The sequence below is a fragment of the Microtus ochrogaster genome, unplaced genomic scaffold (genome assembly GCF_000317375.1).
Source record: "Microtus ochrogaster isolate Prairie Vole_2 unplaced genomic scaffold, MicOch1.0 UNK31, whole genome shotgun sequence".
NCBI lineage: Eukaryota > Metazoa > Chordata > Mammalia > Rodentia > Cricetidae > Microtus > Microtus ochrogaster.
In genome coordinates this window covers 3565526-3580953 of record NW_004949129.1, presented here as the reverse complement: position 1 = coordinate 3580953, position 15428 = coordinate 3565526, and the positions used below count along the sequence as shown (strand labels likewise).

General features: G+C 52.2%; 1 protein-coding gene across 4 annotated transcripts; it reads right to left on the bottom strand.

The window, feature by feature from the left end:
• Positions 1-316: 316 nt before the first annotated feature.
• Positions 317-12148, bottom strand: Nfe2l1 (nuclear factor, erythroid 2 like 1). Of its 4 annotated transcripts, none has more exons than XM_026789827.1 (5): positions 12021-12148; positions 9391-10414; positions 4457-4672; positions 3597-3755; positions 317-2852 (listed from the first exon to the last, which is right to left on the bottom strand). In XM_026789827.1, exons 2-5 carry the CDS (start codon positions 9898-9900, stop codon positions 1518-1520), a joined length of 2220 nt encoding a protein of 739 aa, XP_026645628.1. In that variant the 5' UTR covers positions 9901-10414; positions 12021-12148; the 3' UTR covers positions 317-1517. The 4 variants fall into 4 exon arrangements, with proteins under 4 accessions (XP_026645628.1, XP_005368400.1, XP_005368401.1 ...); XM_005368343.2 differs by having other exon boundaries at positions 12025-12148; XM_005368344.2 differs by lacking the exon at positions 12021-12148 and adding an exon at positions 11616-11695.
• Positions 12149-15428: the final 3280 nt, after the last annotated feature.

Genomic DNA, 15428 nt, shown 5'->3' with positions numbered 1-15428 from the left:
GGGGCAGACAGTACTCCAGAGCTGACCAGGATGGGGGGTAGGGGCTCGGCAGGGCAAAGTTACCAAAAAGAAAAAAAAAAAAAAAAGACACTGGTCCTGGAACCATCTGGCTACCGTGGTGCTGCCCTTCACTCTCCCTCCCAGGGCTGTCCTTCAGGAGCCCAGGCTAAACAGGCTGTAAAGCAGCTTCCTGAAGCTGAAAGCCTAGGGGAGAAAAATCTCTAGCCCCTTTCATGCACTTCTCATTTTCCTAGAAAGAAACCAAAAAAAGAAAACAAGACCTCGGGACAGAGGAGAAAAATCCCAAGTGTTACACAGTTACACGGAGTCTTTATGGCAAAGAGAACATTTAGCAGCTTTGAATATTGGGGCATCTCCTTTTTACTCAACACAAGCATCCTAGGCCCTATAAGTGAAACAGGGCACACGCCCTAAAAAAATCAAAGCGCAAGAGATTCTAAGAGGACTAGGTTTTGTTGCTGGGGTTTATAGGTTTTGTTTCCCCCAGTGACAAGCCCAGGTGTTGTAGGCAGAGGGCCCTGAGGGAAGAACCTCTTCCCAATGTTGTGCTGAACAGGGCCTGGAGGTCAGAGCTGGCTTCCCCCTCCATAACATCACCTTGCTTCTGTTTAGCCCCTGCAGAGGAAGCTGTAGGCCAAGTTCCGGGTACTGCCAGATAGCACCCCACTCCAGAGAGCTATAGGCAGCTAGTGAGGGTGGGTACTACAAAAGGAGGAGAGTGGGAGGGGTACAGCATTTCCATGCAGGCTCTCGCGAGGACAGCGGGAGCCTCAGCTCTGGGGTGGCTAGAGAGGGAGGTGGCTGTGGTGGCAGTGAGTGACATGCTTGATGTTGGGGCTGCTGCAACACAGGCCTCACTATCACTTTTCTATACCCTCTGCCCCCCTCTGGCTTGAAAACAAGTCAGTGTTGGGTCCCCTACAGCTTCCTGTCTCAGTAACTAAAACATTATAGGTGCCATCCAAGAGTTTCTTCCTCTTCAGGGATGACAGAGTTCAACAAACAGTTAAAAGGCCCTTCCACGGCCCCACCACGTCTGTTTCCACACCACTGGAGTCACTTACACTCACTGCCTAGAATGCCGGCCAAGGCCCCTACCGCTCCCTCTGATTTTAGGGGATTTCCTCCTTTTTTCCTTCCAGGAATGAGACATTCTACTACTTCTCTGTTCTCCCAAGTCCTCCTTTCCCCTCTGTCAGCCTTCACACAGCCTCCTCTACCTTCAGCATGCCAACATCACCCTTCCCTCAGGAGAAAGAAGGGAGGTAGGCTGGGGACCCCAATCACTCAAACAGTCTGGTCATTTCCACCCACACCCAGTGGGGAAGCTAAGCCAGACAGCGCCTGCGCCCGCCTCTTCTGTGCACTGACCCGCAGTCATCCCATCTGAGAAGATATATTGGATAAGAAGGCATTTAAGTCCCCAATGTTAGGTCCAGGCCCAGCCCTTCTCCAGTTTCGGTCTTAGTGAGCGTCCACCCCCTGCCTCCCCAGGCTCACTTCCTCCGGTCCTTTGGCTTTCTCTCCTGTCGCCGGGCCTGCTGGTCAGCCATCGTGCGACGGATGAGGAGGACACTGCCATCCCCAGCATACTGAAGCGCATACTGGCTGGGTGAGTAGGGCCTCCCATTCTCATCCCGCAGCCGCCCAAATACTTCTTGGTATAAGCTCTGGACCTTCTGTTTCATCTGTCGCAGTGACCGCAGGAACTCTACCTTTTCGCGGAGCAATCGGGCCTTGTCTCGCTGCAAGTCCTCCACATCACGTTCTAGGTTCAAGATGGTGTCCAGCTTGCGCTTGCGGCAGTTCTGTGCAGCCATCTTGTTCTTGCCCCGGCGCCGGATGTCCCGGATGAGGCTCAGCTGAGCCTCGCTCAGCTGGTATTTGGACAGCAGCTCATTGAATTCCTCTACAGGCAGGTTAATGATTTTGTCATTAGTGAATGGGATCTTCATGGCTCGGGCTCTGTGCTCATCTCGGCTCATCTGCTTGTCCAGGAAGTCAGCCTGCTTTTCCTTGCTACCTTTCTTGAGGGTGCTGGGTGGTGGTAGATCAGCAGAGTCAAGGGCACTGGGTGCCATATTGTACGTGTGATTGTGGCCCACATGCTCTAAGTAGGGAAGGCAAGAGAGCTGAGAAGGATCCTGGTAGCTCATGCGGCAGAACTTGGAGTATTCTGGCTGGTAGCCCACTGCACCCTCGGCCTCTTCTAGATCTAGGGTCTCAGAATCAGAGCTGTAACCAACAGCACCTTCCTCAGAAAAGGAAGAAGAGGCAGAGGAGGAAGCAGAAGAGGAGGAGGAAGAGGAAGAAGAGCTGCCTTCCGAGCTGCTCAGGGAGGAAGGGCTATGGCTGGAGTCCAAGGAGAGGCCTGAGTCAGAGTCAAACTCCTCCTCCAGCTGGGAGGCCTGCACCGGGTTGAAGCCCTCCTCAATGGCCAGGTCCATCAGGCTGATCTCATCCAGCATAGCTTCATCTAACAGGCCCCCCAGGGGGTCAGGCAGCTCAGGGCCTGATGTATCATTGACTGTGCCATTGAGCTGGGATGGAAAGAAAAGCCCTGCTAGGTTGGTAGAGCCAAAGGTGGAGTTGAGGCTGGTAGAGTTGCTTGGGACAAGTGGAAGCAGTGTGGAGCTGCTGGCCACAGGTAGGTTCTCCACCTCGGGGCTGAAGAGGGAGAAGTCCTGGCTGCAGCCCCCCAGGGATGCCTGATGCAGGCTGACATTCTGATTGATAGGAGTGTTGGGCGCAAGGCTGTAGTTGGTGCTAAGAGGGTCTCCAGGAGGGGCATTGTACAGAATTTCACTTGCTGATGTATTCACTTCCATAGCCTGGAAGGGAGGGAGAATTGTACCATCATTCAAAAGGAGCAGACTCACGCCCTGCAGGCTCCTGACCGAAGCACAGCTCCTTGGGCAAAAGAGCAAGAAACTGGACCGCAAAACCCCTAGATTAAACCAGTAAGCTTGGCACAGGGGATTCCTAACTATGGGCTCACCTAATACAGGACTGACCAGCTCCTGCTCATGTGTGGCTAGAGTGACTCCCTACCTTGGAGTGAAACGGCATATACAATGAACATATCCAAGTATAGGTAAGAAAACGTGCAGCAAAGCTTGCTGCGACCACAAGCAGATCAGCTGCCAGACATTTCTGACCTTCCACTGCCTACAGTTAACAACAGAGGGCTAAAGAGAGCTCAGTGGTGGAGCACGTGCCTAGCAGGGACCCTGGGCTCCACCCCCAGCACTGCAAACAAGACAACAAAGGGCTAAGCAGATGGCCAGCAGGCCAAAGCGAGACTCCAGTGGTTATACAGCACTATGTGAGATGCCACATAGTGGCATAGACACAAGAGAAGGCACAGCTCCAAGACAGCCCATGCTTTGGAAGGCTCCATACTGAGTTATAACTCAATCCCACCCAGCCTCAAGGGACACCTGGAGTCATCCCTTAAGTGTTCCTACTTTCCTAATGACTAGCCAGAGAAAAATGTTAGCCGCCGGGGACGTGTGACTGCACGCTGGGAGACCCTACGCAGAAGCCTGCAGGCTATGCTCTTCTGACAGTCCTACCTGCATTTCCATGATGGACATGAGATCTTGCCACTGCTGTTCCAAATCAAATGGTGACTCTGTTCCCGTCAGAAGAGGAGATAGAAGGCTGTTCTGAAGGGCAGGAGACTCACTCTCACTAGGCACTGCTTCTGTGATGCTGGAAACGTCTGGAGGGAACTAAGGCAGAGCACAGACTTAAATGTGGGGCGTCCACCTCTTGCTTTCTCACTAGTAACTACCATCTGGCTCCCTGTCTCTTCCTCTGAATTCATCCCCAGCAGTCAGGCTAAGGCCAGAATCAAGAGCTGACCCTGCAGCTAAGGAGGGGGGGGGGGTGTTGTGCAGGTTGTACTATTTGCTTGGTGAGCTCTCTGGTCCTGCTCACCTTAGTATTCTCTCCAAAGGGGCAGGTGACCTCCAGCAGCCTAAGACATTTTCCCAAGGATGGGGCTGTCTGATTATTCCCACCAGGCACCTGTGGCAATAGCAATTATAAATCTGACTGGCCTGGGCCCTGGCTATCTAGGATTGATCCATCTTCACAAGAACCGCTGTACGTCTGCAGTGTCCTAGTCATTCTGAATGGTCAACCTGAGTCCCATACTCCCAGGAACAACAAAAGTGTCCTAAGAAGCTAGACACTTCGCCTGTCTGCAATGTCTACTGCAGAGACCCAGTGCTTCTGAGTCCACTGCTCCTCCCCTCCCCACTTCCATACCCCAGTCTCTGTGCCTTTACAGACCCTATGCCAAAATACAATCAAGTCCACCGCAAAGACACACTCTCCCTCAGAGCAGGTTTTCTGTTAGAGCTCCAGCCTGGTGAGTCTGCGGAGTTGGAGTGGGGAGAGCAGAGACCAGTGATGGACGCAGCAATACCTGTGCAGGGAAGCTCTCCCCAGTCTCTCCATCTACTAGCAGGTCTCGGGCCAGAGCTTCCGCGCCCTCGCCTGCCCAGGTGTCCTCTTGTTCTCCTCCATCTTGCAGTTCCTTATCCACATCCTGCTCCTTCTGGCGATGACTGTAGTCAAAAACCTCACGCCCAGCCCCCAGATCAATATCCTGTCGCCAAAGGATGTCAATCAGATCTATATCCTGAAAGACAGACCAAGATGACTTTAGCTTTCAAGTAGCCCCTGCTCCAAGGGGAGAGAGCTCCCAGTCCTGCCCCTCAGAGGTCCCACCTAGTGACACTCCAGTTGGTCCTGGGTGGGGCTCTACCCAGGCCTGTGCCTGTCAGCCTTTCTCCCTTGCTTCCTCTGACCAGTAAGGCATCACTCGTCCATTCCCAGGCAATCTTCCACCAAAAAAAAGAGCCAGTAGTAAAAACTACTAACATATCTAGAGTCACACAGGTCTTCGGGTTTAGCATGAGGGCCAGAGTCACACCCAAGCTAAAGGGCAGGACTGCATCACCTCTAATAAGGAAGAGGAGGAAGCAAGAGACACCTCTCATTTCAGGAAGAGCCCCTGAAAACAGACTGTCTGACCATGGCCAACAAGGGCAAACTGCCCTGTGGAATTGCTTAGCAGTGACCAGGCTTGCATCAGCCTGTGGTGCCACTCCATTTGCATAAAGGGGTGGGGTGGCCTGGAGAGGAAAATCCCTGCATTTCCAACCACCTGATGCAACCAATGACAACGACAGGCTGTCTCCAGCCCTTCCTACAGCCATTCCCCCTTCACTGGTTGACAGCTGGAGTAAGCTTGAACATCCACAACTATTAAAGGCCCAGTCTCACCTCAAGCTCTGTCCCTGACAGAATTCAACTGCTCCTAGCAAGCTGCCTCAATCCCAAGGGAACCTCAGTCAGATGATCCCCACTACACACTCCACCCCTGCTCAAGCTAATTTCACTGTGTCCCCTTACACCAATGCTACCTCCATTCCTCCCTCCCATACCACACCCCAGGACTCACCAGCTCCCCATCAGTCAACCCACTCAAGGACATAACTCTCATCATTGCTGAGCTCTGACTGCAACCTTGGACATTAAAATGCCTCCTTCCACTTTGTTCTGTGGCTCCTAGACAGTTCCTGCACCTACTGCCACCCCCACTGACATCAGCACAGAACTCCAATAGAGCCATTTGGATTTCCTATATATACCTCTCCCTTTAGGAGTCCTCCCAAGAAGCCTGAAGAGACCCTCAAGTGTCACCTTCCATTCAGAGATGTAAAAGCACACGGTTTCCACTGAAAAGTATCTTTAGACCTCCCGACCCCCAGGCAGGAACTGTACTTTCCAACCACCACCTACCCCATCCTAAGACCTCCCACATGGATCTCTCCCTTGAATCTCCCACCATACACCAACCTGAACAGAAGCCCTGGACCCAGACGCAGAGGGGGGCTGGGCCACCCGGTGACCAGCCAGCCAAGAGTTAAGGGGCCTGTCTTTGGCATGGCCCCCACCACTGTGAGAGCTGCGGTCCAGGCGGGTCATGATCTGCGAGAGGAGCCCCAGGGCAGCCGGTGCCGGTAAGCCGGGCAGGGGGCTGCAAGGAGCTCGTGGCTTGCAGGAAGCACACCAGGCTGGAAGGGTGGCCCCTTGGTAGCTCCGAGGGGCCCGAGGAAGGTGCCCCGCCCGTGCTGCTGCCTGGGCGGCCCAGCCCAGCCCCCTTCCTCCATCCTGGAGCAGCCCCCTCCCACCTCACAACCCCAGTTCCACTCAAGCGCCCAGCAGCCCCCACCCTGAGCTCACCGCAGAGGCTGCAGTGAGTCGGGACTCCCACCCCATGCTCCGTGCTCACGCTGCAGAGGAAAGCGAGCTACCTCCTGGGCCTGTCCTCCCGCTCCTCCCTTTCCCCCTCCCCACGCCCCCCAAACTTGTTACCTAGGCTGCCGCAAGGAGCCAATCCCCTCCCCCTCCCACCCCGCAGGTCACTGCTGAGGCTGCAGAGAGCCAATCCCCTCCCCCAGGTCAGCAGCTGGGGCTGCGGAAAGAGCCAATCTCCTCCCACTGTCGTTACCTAGGCTGCGCCGGGAGCCAATCTCCTCCCCCAAGTCTCCGCTGGAGATGCGGAAGGAGCCAATCCCCTCCCACCGCCTGTTACCTAGCTGCAGAAGGGAGCCAATCTCTGCACCAGGGCAGCTGGAGAAGCTGCCGCAAAGAACCGGCCCATCCCTGGGCCGCCTCCGTCTCCTTGAGGAGATGCACCCAGGGGCGGGCAGCCCCACCCAGCCCAGTCAATCAGCTGGGGTGGTGCAGTGAGAGTCCTGGAGGGGGGGGTGCCACTCTTCTCCCTCCCTCCTGTCGCATCTTGCTCTCCCAGCCCACTCCTGTGACTGGGCAGACACTCCTCCAGAAACTAAATTCTTTGCTGGGAAGTGGAAGGAGTTTTCCCATTCCTTAAGAAGGCTGTGGCCAGTCCTCAAGGCAAGGGATCACAAGCCAGGTTGGGCAGGAACCCAATGCTGCCAAGCCAAAAGAAAAAAAGGTCCAGGAGCTTTGTCACCCTAAAACAGGCCAGAAGACCAGACTGGAGGAAAGGGAAAGCCATTATTACACACATGCGACATGTCAGTACAGGCCAGGCCTAGCCTCTAACAAAAGGTGAGAGACACACAATTCTGAATCCTCGCCTTAGAGAGACAGGTGTTGGGCACCATCCAGGCCCCAAATATGCCAGTTACCTCCTTTCATTTTAGCTTTTTTAAAGAACAACTTGGGGTGTGGGTGGGGAGCTCAAGAAGGCAAAAAAAAAAAAAAAAAGAGCAAGCATTTGGTGCCCAAACCGAACTAGTATCTCTCCTAGCAGGGGAGGAGGTACAACCCGGCAGAACTGGGACTTGAAATCACAATTCTGCCTCCTGGATTGCTTTCTCGGGGGCAACAGCTTTCGCCTCATCCTACTTCCCCAGAGTCTAAGGTCAGGCCAGAGAGACAGTGTGTCCTCCCTTGGTTACAGCCTGCTTCTTGCCTGCAAAGAGCTGTAAACAGGCCACCCCTTGCTCTGGGCAGGATGCCAACCTGGAGGGGAATCCTATCCCTGACAAGGACCTAAGCTATGGCTGTCCATCGAACAGGCCTGGCAGCAGGGAGCACTGCCACCCCAGCGATAATACCAGCTCCAGCAGTGCCTGTCACATGCTCTGGACCTGGGTATTTTTATCCCTGAGTTACTGAGGAAATGTTGTTCTAGGCACATTATAAGCCTCCCTTTCCTCCTCCCAAGCCTGGGTCCCACAAGCATGACCCACCCAACTTCCCAAAGGAGTGGTAAAGGCCTGGGGTCAAGGAAAACAACTTTCTTAATGGCTAAGAACAGGAAAGCAGATACCAAACTCCAGCCATTCTGCCCCAACACACCCAGTCACACCCAAAACATTCTAGACCCCCCCTCAAAAAAACTCGCTGAAGGGCTAAATCCTGTAGGGTTGGTTCTCAGGAGAAGACCCGTCCCATGCCTCGTGGGGCAGAAACAGGGTTTCATTAGGTCACTGAACTTCAGAAACCCGTTTGAAAGACAGGGTAAGAAGAAGCAGAAAAAGGTTAAGTTCCAAGTGACAGTGCAAGAATCTAAGATGTTGCCCCACCTGGGGCAGACCTATAACCCCAGCATTTGAGAGGTAAAGGCAGGAGAAGGTCATGAATTCAAGGCTTCTCTGGTCTATACAACAAGATCCAAGCCAGCCAGACCATTTCAAAAACGTAAATTTGCAAGGATGTCAGACAAAAGGTCCTGGTGGGCAGAAAATGCTCCTCACCTCCAAGATCAGACAATGCCAGCCTTTCTCACACAGATCCAGTAAGAGCTAACTAATCTCAGTGGCTTTCCCAATATCCTTAACTACGTAGTCTGAGGCCACCCTGTGCTGTTTAAGAGTGTCAGCAGCAGCATCCCTGGCCCTGCCTATCAGGTGCCAGTAGCATCTCCCTCCCCACAGCTACGACAAAAAAAAAAAAAAAAAAAAAAAAAAAAAAAAAAAAACTAAATGAGAACCTGATTGGTCACCAAAAAGATAATGAATTGGCTTACTGCAAGAAGGGAGACAAAATGTGGTCTGAGATGATGGGCAGAGAAGTCAAGCTCTGCAGCCAGCTAGCCTCTCACATCAATCAACCCAGGGCCATAGAGCAGTGGGTCTTTTTTGAGCTCCTAGGGCTTGTGGCAAGCCAAAGTTGTTTCACTACCTAGGTCAGACAGGGGCAGCAGCAGCCATCTGTATCACTGAAGGAAAGGAACTGCACCCTTTTCCACCCAGGAGGAACAAGCTGATCTGGGAAGAGCACAGCTCCTCTAGCTTCCAGCCTTTTCTGCTCTACTCCCCACAACAGGCCTTCAGCAAAAAATGGGAGCCTTGGCCTCTCCTGGCCAAGAATAACTATCCAAGTCTACCTCTTGGCTCAAGCCCAGGAGAACTAAAGGGAGTTTACAACAACAGGCCTAAACGCAATGGAGAACTTCAAGGTACAGCATCCGTGTTCTTTACAAGGCAAGAGAGGCCACACAGGACGTGTAAAAACAATATACACTCAATCAAACCCCGTCATAGCACGGCTCCCCACCCCCCACATAAAGCCTCCAGCAGTCATACTGAAATCTAAGCAGTAAAAATACTGGCATGTTCTAGGAACCATCCTACCCTGACAATACACTCAGAGGTGGGTCAATGGTTCAAAATATGAAATGCTCCTCCCAGTTCCCATCAATTCAGCCCAATCCTATGCAAGCAGTGCCAGAGGTTCAAACCCCTGACCCCAATCTATTTGGTTCCTTTAAAGGACTTAAAGGGAAGCCAACAAGCCTTCAGAACTAGCCCACACCTCCCCAACACCCAAGCCCACCACAACCACAGGACCACTAACCTCTTTGGTTAGGTCTCCACCGACAGGAGGGGCCACAGCCCCCAAATCCTCCAAGTCGTCACTGAATCCCTGCTCCGTTTCGCTTTCTCTCACCCCGTTGTCTGGGCCTGTCACGTCTTGAAGGCCACTGGAACTCTCAAGGGCGAGGCCTGAGTTGGGCTGGCTGCCAGAGACAGAGCCCTCCGGATCCCGGTGGACCAGCCAAGCATTTACCTCAGTGGTGGGCACCTGGAACCTATCCAGGGCCCTCACTTGACTGAGGAGTCGCCGGGCAGTGAAGTAATTGTCCAGGTCTATGCTCTTGGGGTGGATACCATAGCCATCCAAGGTATTCCTCAGGTTGTGGAACTGGGTCTGGGTATAGGCAGAGCTGGGCCCCAGGATGATCTCCCGGAGTGGGGGGAGTTGTGAGGTCAGGTAAGTATCCACGTCCACCCGAACCCCAATCAGACTCAGCAGAATGGTGAACTGGAGAAGTCCTTCCGTTAAGTATTTCTTCAGAGAAAGCATTGCTGAAGGACCAGAATGTTTATGCCTTTTTGTTTTTAAATCTTCAACCAGACAAATCAAGGCCACTGCTCTGCCACTCCAGCCGGCAGGTTACCCTCCTCAGTGCAAGACCCTGTACCCCACCCTGGCACACCACAGGGGCTGAGCTCCCTGATGGCCCCAGAGGAAAAGACACCCTGTGGATCAAAAGCCACACTCCAGACCACATTCACTCTTCCCTTCTTGACACCTCACCTCTCAAAGTTCAGCTGTTGCTAACCCAGTCCAGGCCCTCAAGGCCCTCTCAGTTTCCTGTCTTCAGTCCACATCCAGCCAGACCGTCTCCCATCAGTGTCCTCTGTAGATCCCACTGCGGGCTGTCCGTGAGCAGCTGACCGGCCGAGTTCTTGCTTCTTACTTTCTTCCTTCCTTCTCCTTCCTAGGCTTTATTTTCTTTGGCTGGAGCTACAGGTCTTTGTCTTGGGTCAGAGTGTCCCGCCTCCTCTGCGCTTACCAGGGGGGTTTCCAGAGAAACCTGAAGTGGGAATCACGAGAGCAATAAGGTAAGATTGCACACTCTTTACATCAGAATCAGGGTAGAAACCCGCAGAGAGAAGGCAGAGAACACATTACAAGGCTACTTTCACAAGGAAAAACCAAACCAAACCTGTTGTACCAACCAGGAAAGGAAGGAAAGGCACTCTCAAGTTACTAATTGCTATATTTATTGTATTTCTTAAAAGTAGCTTTCTTTGAGGAAGCAGACACTGCACAGGGCATTCAAAATATCTCACATTTACCAACACTCCTAATAGAACGCATTACCCAGTTTCTAATTTTAGCACAAGAAGACCATTTCCTAGCTTAAAAAAAAAAAGTTGGTTTCCCATGTCATTGTTTCTTCCAACTTAAAGAGGAAGGAAAGATTATTGGGAAACGTGTGACAAGTAGACGCGAATGTTTCACACGAAGAAAAAATGCCTTTTTTGTTTTTTCAACTTTGAAAGCTAATTTCCCTTTCCCATCATTTTTGCGTTAAAAAAAAAAAAAAAGTAGAGCCACATAGCAGAGGCCATACAGAAAGCTGAAACATGAAGATCAGAAATGTAGGACCAGCCTGGACAAAATAATGAGACCAGTTCAATAGTAAAAGAGAAAAAAGTTTAAAGGGCACAGTTACTGATCACTGGCGGCTCCTTAGAGGCCCTCGGTTCAGTCCCCAGTATGGCAAAATAAAAGAAAGGGGAGAAAAGGTACAGGAGCGCAGAGCCTCTAGAAGTAGACCCCTGCTCCGTCCGGAACCTCAGTTCACGGGGTTTTATCTTTATTCGCATGACCTTCTGAGCCAAAGCAGAAGGATATGGCCAAGCTCTCAATCTAAGTTGCCAAGTGGGGAGAAGGTAAATTTGCCTTTCCGTTCCTGGTTTCTACTTTTGAGCTTCCATTAATCTCATAAAGTGACTCGTCGGTTGTAGCCCCCTCTCAACCTCACTCCAGAGGTGAAGTGGGATCTACACGTACGAGGCACACACTCACACACCCACGCACACACACCCACGAACACCCTCGTTCGGTTGAGTAAACATTCCTGCTTTCGATACCCGCCCGTCCTCACGCAATTTATTACCAAAACTTCGCCAAGTGCCAATTAAGTTTGAGAGAGCGGGCAAAGTTCTTCAAAGCCAAGAAGGCCAGAGAGCGCCCTGGCTCGAGTCCGGTCCCACCCTGCTCCATACCCGAGTCTGGCTGGGCCCAAGCTGCCATGCCCACGGTCGGCGCCTCGGCTTCGAGATTTCTGGAACTCCAAGCGACGAGTGCTACTTTCCCGGCCCTGACCCACCCTTAAAAGCCAGCCTCACCCCGCCCTCCAAGCCGAGGCCCCACCCCACTCTCCATTCCAGCCTCGCCACGCCCTCCCATGCCCTCGGCCCCGCTCGGCCCAGCCCACCCAGGAACACGCTTTCTGCTCGGCCCCGTGTTTCTTTCCTGCCGTGTCCGAGGCCCGAGTGGGACTGGGACTCCGCTCGGCCTCCCACGTCCTGCCTCCCGCCCCTCAACCACGTCTCGCTGCCCCTCATCCCACAAGCTTCGATCCTGTTGCGCCGCGGCTCTCCCATCAGGAGAGGGAATGTGTCGGGTACCCACTGCTGAGGTCGCAGTCCGGCGCTGCCGCCACAGCAGGCCCTCAGCCCAAGTCCCGGCCTCGCCACCGCCGCCGCCGCCACCTCCGGCCGGCCTGGAGCGCCCAGCCTCGGCTTCCCTCCCCGCCCCCTCCTTCCACTGCGCTCGGAAACCCGCCCTCCACGGCCACCCCAGAAACAGTTGCTCCAATCAGCTGGCCGGAATTCCCGCCGTCACCGGATGTCGCTTTGATTGACGGCAAAGCGAACCCAATAGCCGAGCGCGCCTCCGCCCCGTTTTCCCGTGACTGACGTGAGAGCTGACCAATGAGTGTGCAGGCCCGCCCCGCGGTATGGATCCGCCAATGAATAGGGCTCAGGCCCTGGTGTCCGAAATTCTGCGCCCCTCCGCCTTGCGTCGCAGGTGGGCGGTGTTGTGTTAGGTGCTTCTTGTGCATTCTGTGTCTAGGAATAAGGTGTTTTCAGGCAGAGAACGGAGTGTTGCTGTCGGAGCCGGGAATTGCGTCCTCGAGGGTTCCCACAGTGACTTGCAAAAGTCCAGTGAGACCTAAGGAAGCCGAGGCGAAGCACGGAGCATGTGGCTCCCATGGTACCGACGTTCGTGTCGCCATCTTGGATACTGGCAATGGAAACCGGAACCCCCTCTCTGTCTTAGGGCCTGGTGTAGTAACCTGGGTCGGGCAGGAAGGGTGGTATTTTGTAGCCCAGGCAACAGCCAAGTGGCTGAAACTGCCGGGCAGACAGATTGTCGTGACCGTAGTAGGATGCTGGTAGTGTGAGAGATGGGACATAGTGACCATTTTTGTCATCGAAGGAATATCGCGAGAAGCCCTTCCCCCTCCTCTAACCTCTCACACACAGCTTAAGTTTTTGCTTTTCAGGAACGTTCCTGAGTTGCCAGAGTGCTCCAATCCCATACACCAATACAACTAAACCATTTTTTGTGAGTCTCAAATTTAGTATGCTCTCAACATTTGTTAGGTTCCAAATTCCAAAGCCTCTGAGAGATTCTTGTTCAGTAGCCATGGGGTAAGGACCTGATAACCTGCCCTCTTGAGTAATTCTAGTGCAGCTGGTCCATAGACCGCATTTAGGAAATCACTGGATTGGAGTTTGTACTGTGTTGCTCCCAGCTGTGGGGCAGAGGTGAAACGTCAACTGAGTTCTTGTCTCCTCTTCAGAGGCCAGGCCATAATCTAGTTGACAGTTCATTGTTCATTGTCCTTGTGCAATTAAGGACAAGGCCAACCTGACAACACAAAATCCCCGCTGTCCACGAAAAGGAAAAGTTAACCTGAATTTGGAGAGTAACCTGAATTTACGGAGGGTAAAGCACTTCAACCGATATAAGGAATATGAACGAGCATCTTTTCTTGCAAAATTACTAGACTACTATCTGCTTTTTAAAGTTAAATTATTTTGACCTAGTTTACACTTTCAAAGACTTATTTAGTCATCATTTTTAGTGTGTCCCAATAAATAACTAGAATATAAACTCTGTGGGACTAGAAATTTGTGTATTAACTGTTGGTCTTGAAAACATCACAGCAGCCAGGCATAGTGGCCCATGCCTGTAATCTCAGTACTCATGGGAGGCAAATCTCTGTGAATTCAAGGTAGAATTTCAGAACAGCCAGGGCTACATAGAGACTCTATCTCAAAAAATAAAAATAAAGTGCATGGAATTAGATGTGAAATACAAAAAAAAAAAAAAAAGTGGGGGGACACTTGGTCATACAGTACTTACCTACCATGAGTACTCACCTAGCATGCAAGAGGTACTAGGGTTCGAACTCAATAGACAAAAACAGAAAAGTGACAGTGAAAAGGAAACCAAACAGGTGGAGCCTGTAATTCGGAGCTCCTGCTAAAATAGAAGCATTTTGAAAGTAATGGTCTGTCCTGTCCCTTTAAGAGACAAGCCACACCCACTCCTTGCGCTGTCCTCCTTGGCAAGCTAATCTTCAGCTTCCAGCCTGAGTCCCATCCTTTCCATGTGTGTGTGTATCTCCGAGGCAGCTTCTATCTCTCCCTTCTCCCCACCACTTCTCCCCTTCCCCTCCTCTCTGCTCTTCCCCCTTCTCCCCTTCCCTTCCATAATCCACTAAATAAATATCCAACTTCATTCTGCATGATGTGCCTATCCATCTCCATCTCTCATCCTCCACATGGCTTCCTGCCTGGGACCTGGCTGCCTTCATGGCCTGCCTTGGTCTCAGGACCTGCTGCCCACTGCCACCTGGATGATGGCAATTCCAGAGCAGCCATTACAGCGGCAGGCAGAGATCCCTCTCAGCCAGGCCAGGCACGAATTAGGCCAGAGCGATGCTGCTGGGAAGCATCCTTGCCACTCGCACCAGTGGTACACAGAGCCAGGAACTGCAGCCTTCTCATGCCGTGAACAGGCAACCCCAGCAAAGTCTGGGTGACTCCAGCTAGCCTCTGCTCCAGCACTTGTTGCCGCGGTTGCCGACAAGCCTCACTCCCCACTGTGGCTCCTGGCACTGCTGCCACTCTCAGGGACTCTGGGAAGCAGCCCGAGCTTGGGAATCACAGAAGGGGCCCCGAGTTCTAGTAAACAATTATTTAGGAAATTTGGGCGTCGTTTCTCTGTACACGACTTCCTACTGTTTGGGGGCACTGTATCTTTGGGGTGTTCACAACAACACTTCAGGGGGGCTCGGTGAATCAAACCACGTTAGCCTGGAATGAATCCACAAGGTTCTCATCCTCTGTGGAGACAAAAGCAGAACCTCTTTTCCAAAGCATCAAATCCTTAGACCCCATATTTTAAAGTCAAGATACCTTTCTTAGCAGTTCCCAGAGTCAAATGTCTTTTTCCAGTCAAAACACAAGAGACAACACAGTAACATATATCTGTACACACTTAATACTTTTGTGGCTTATAATCAGACTGTCTATGTTCTGTCTCTTTAAAGACTTACTCAAACACACATAAAACACATACCCATCTTTAATCCACCCTCACCATTCCAGAGGGCAGTCTCCCTGAGGGCCTCCACTTGTAAAACTCCACCAGTTCCATTCCTGCATTCTACTCGCTAAGTGCTACGGGAACTAGAATGAAAATTTTAAAATCATATGCACACAGACAGAGACAGGCAGACAAATGGGGCCACAAAGACATCCTTGAGACAAGAGTACCAGGAATGCCCTTTTTCTATATAATTATGAGCAATCTCTCAGCGTCCCCTTTGTTCCTTATCTCGCTGAAGACTTCCACTGTTAGTCTTCAAAATGGTCCTGTTAAAACATGGCATCTGGGGGGCTGGAGAGATGGCTCAGAGGTTAAGAGCACTAGCTGCTCTTCCAGAGGTCCTGAGTTCAATTCCCAGCAACCACATGGTGGCTCACAACCATCTGTAATGAGATCTGGCACTGTATCCT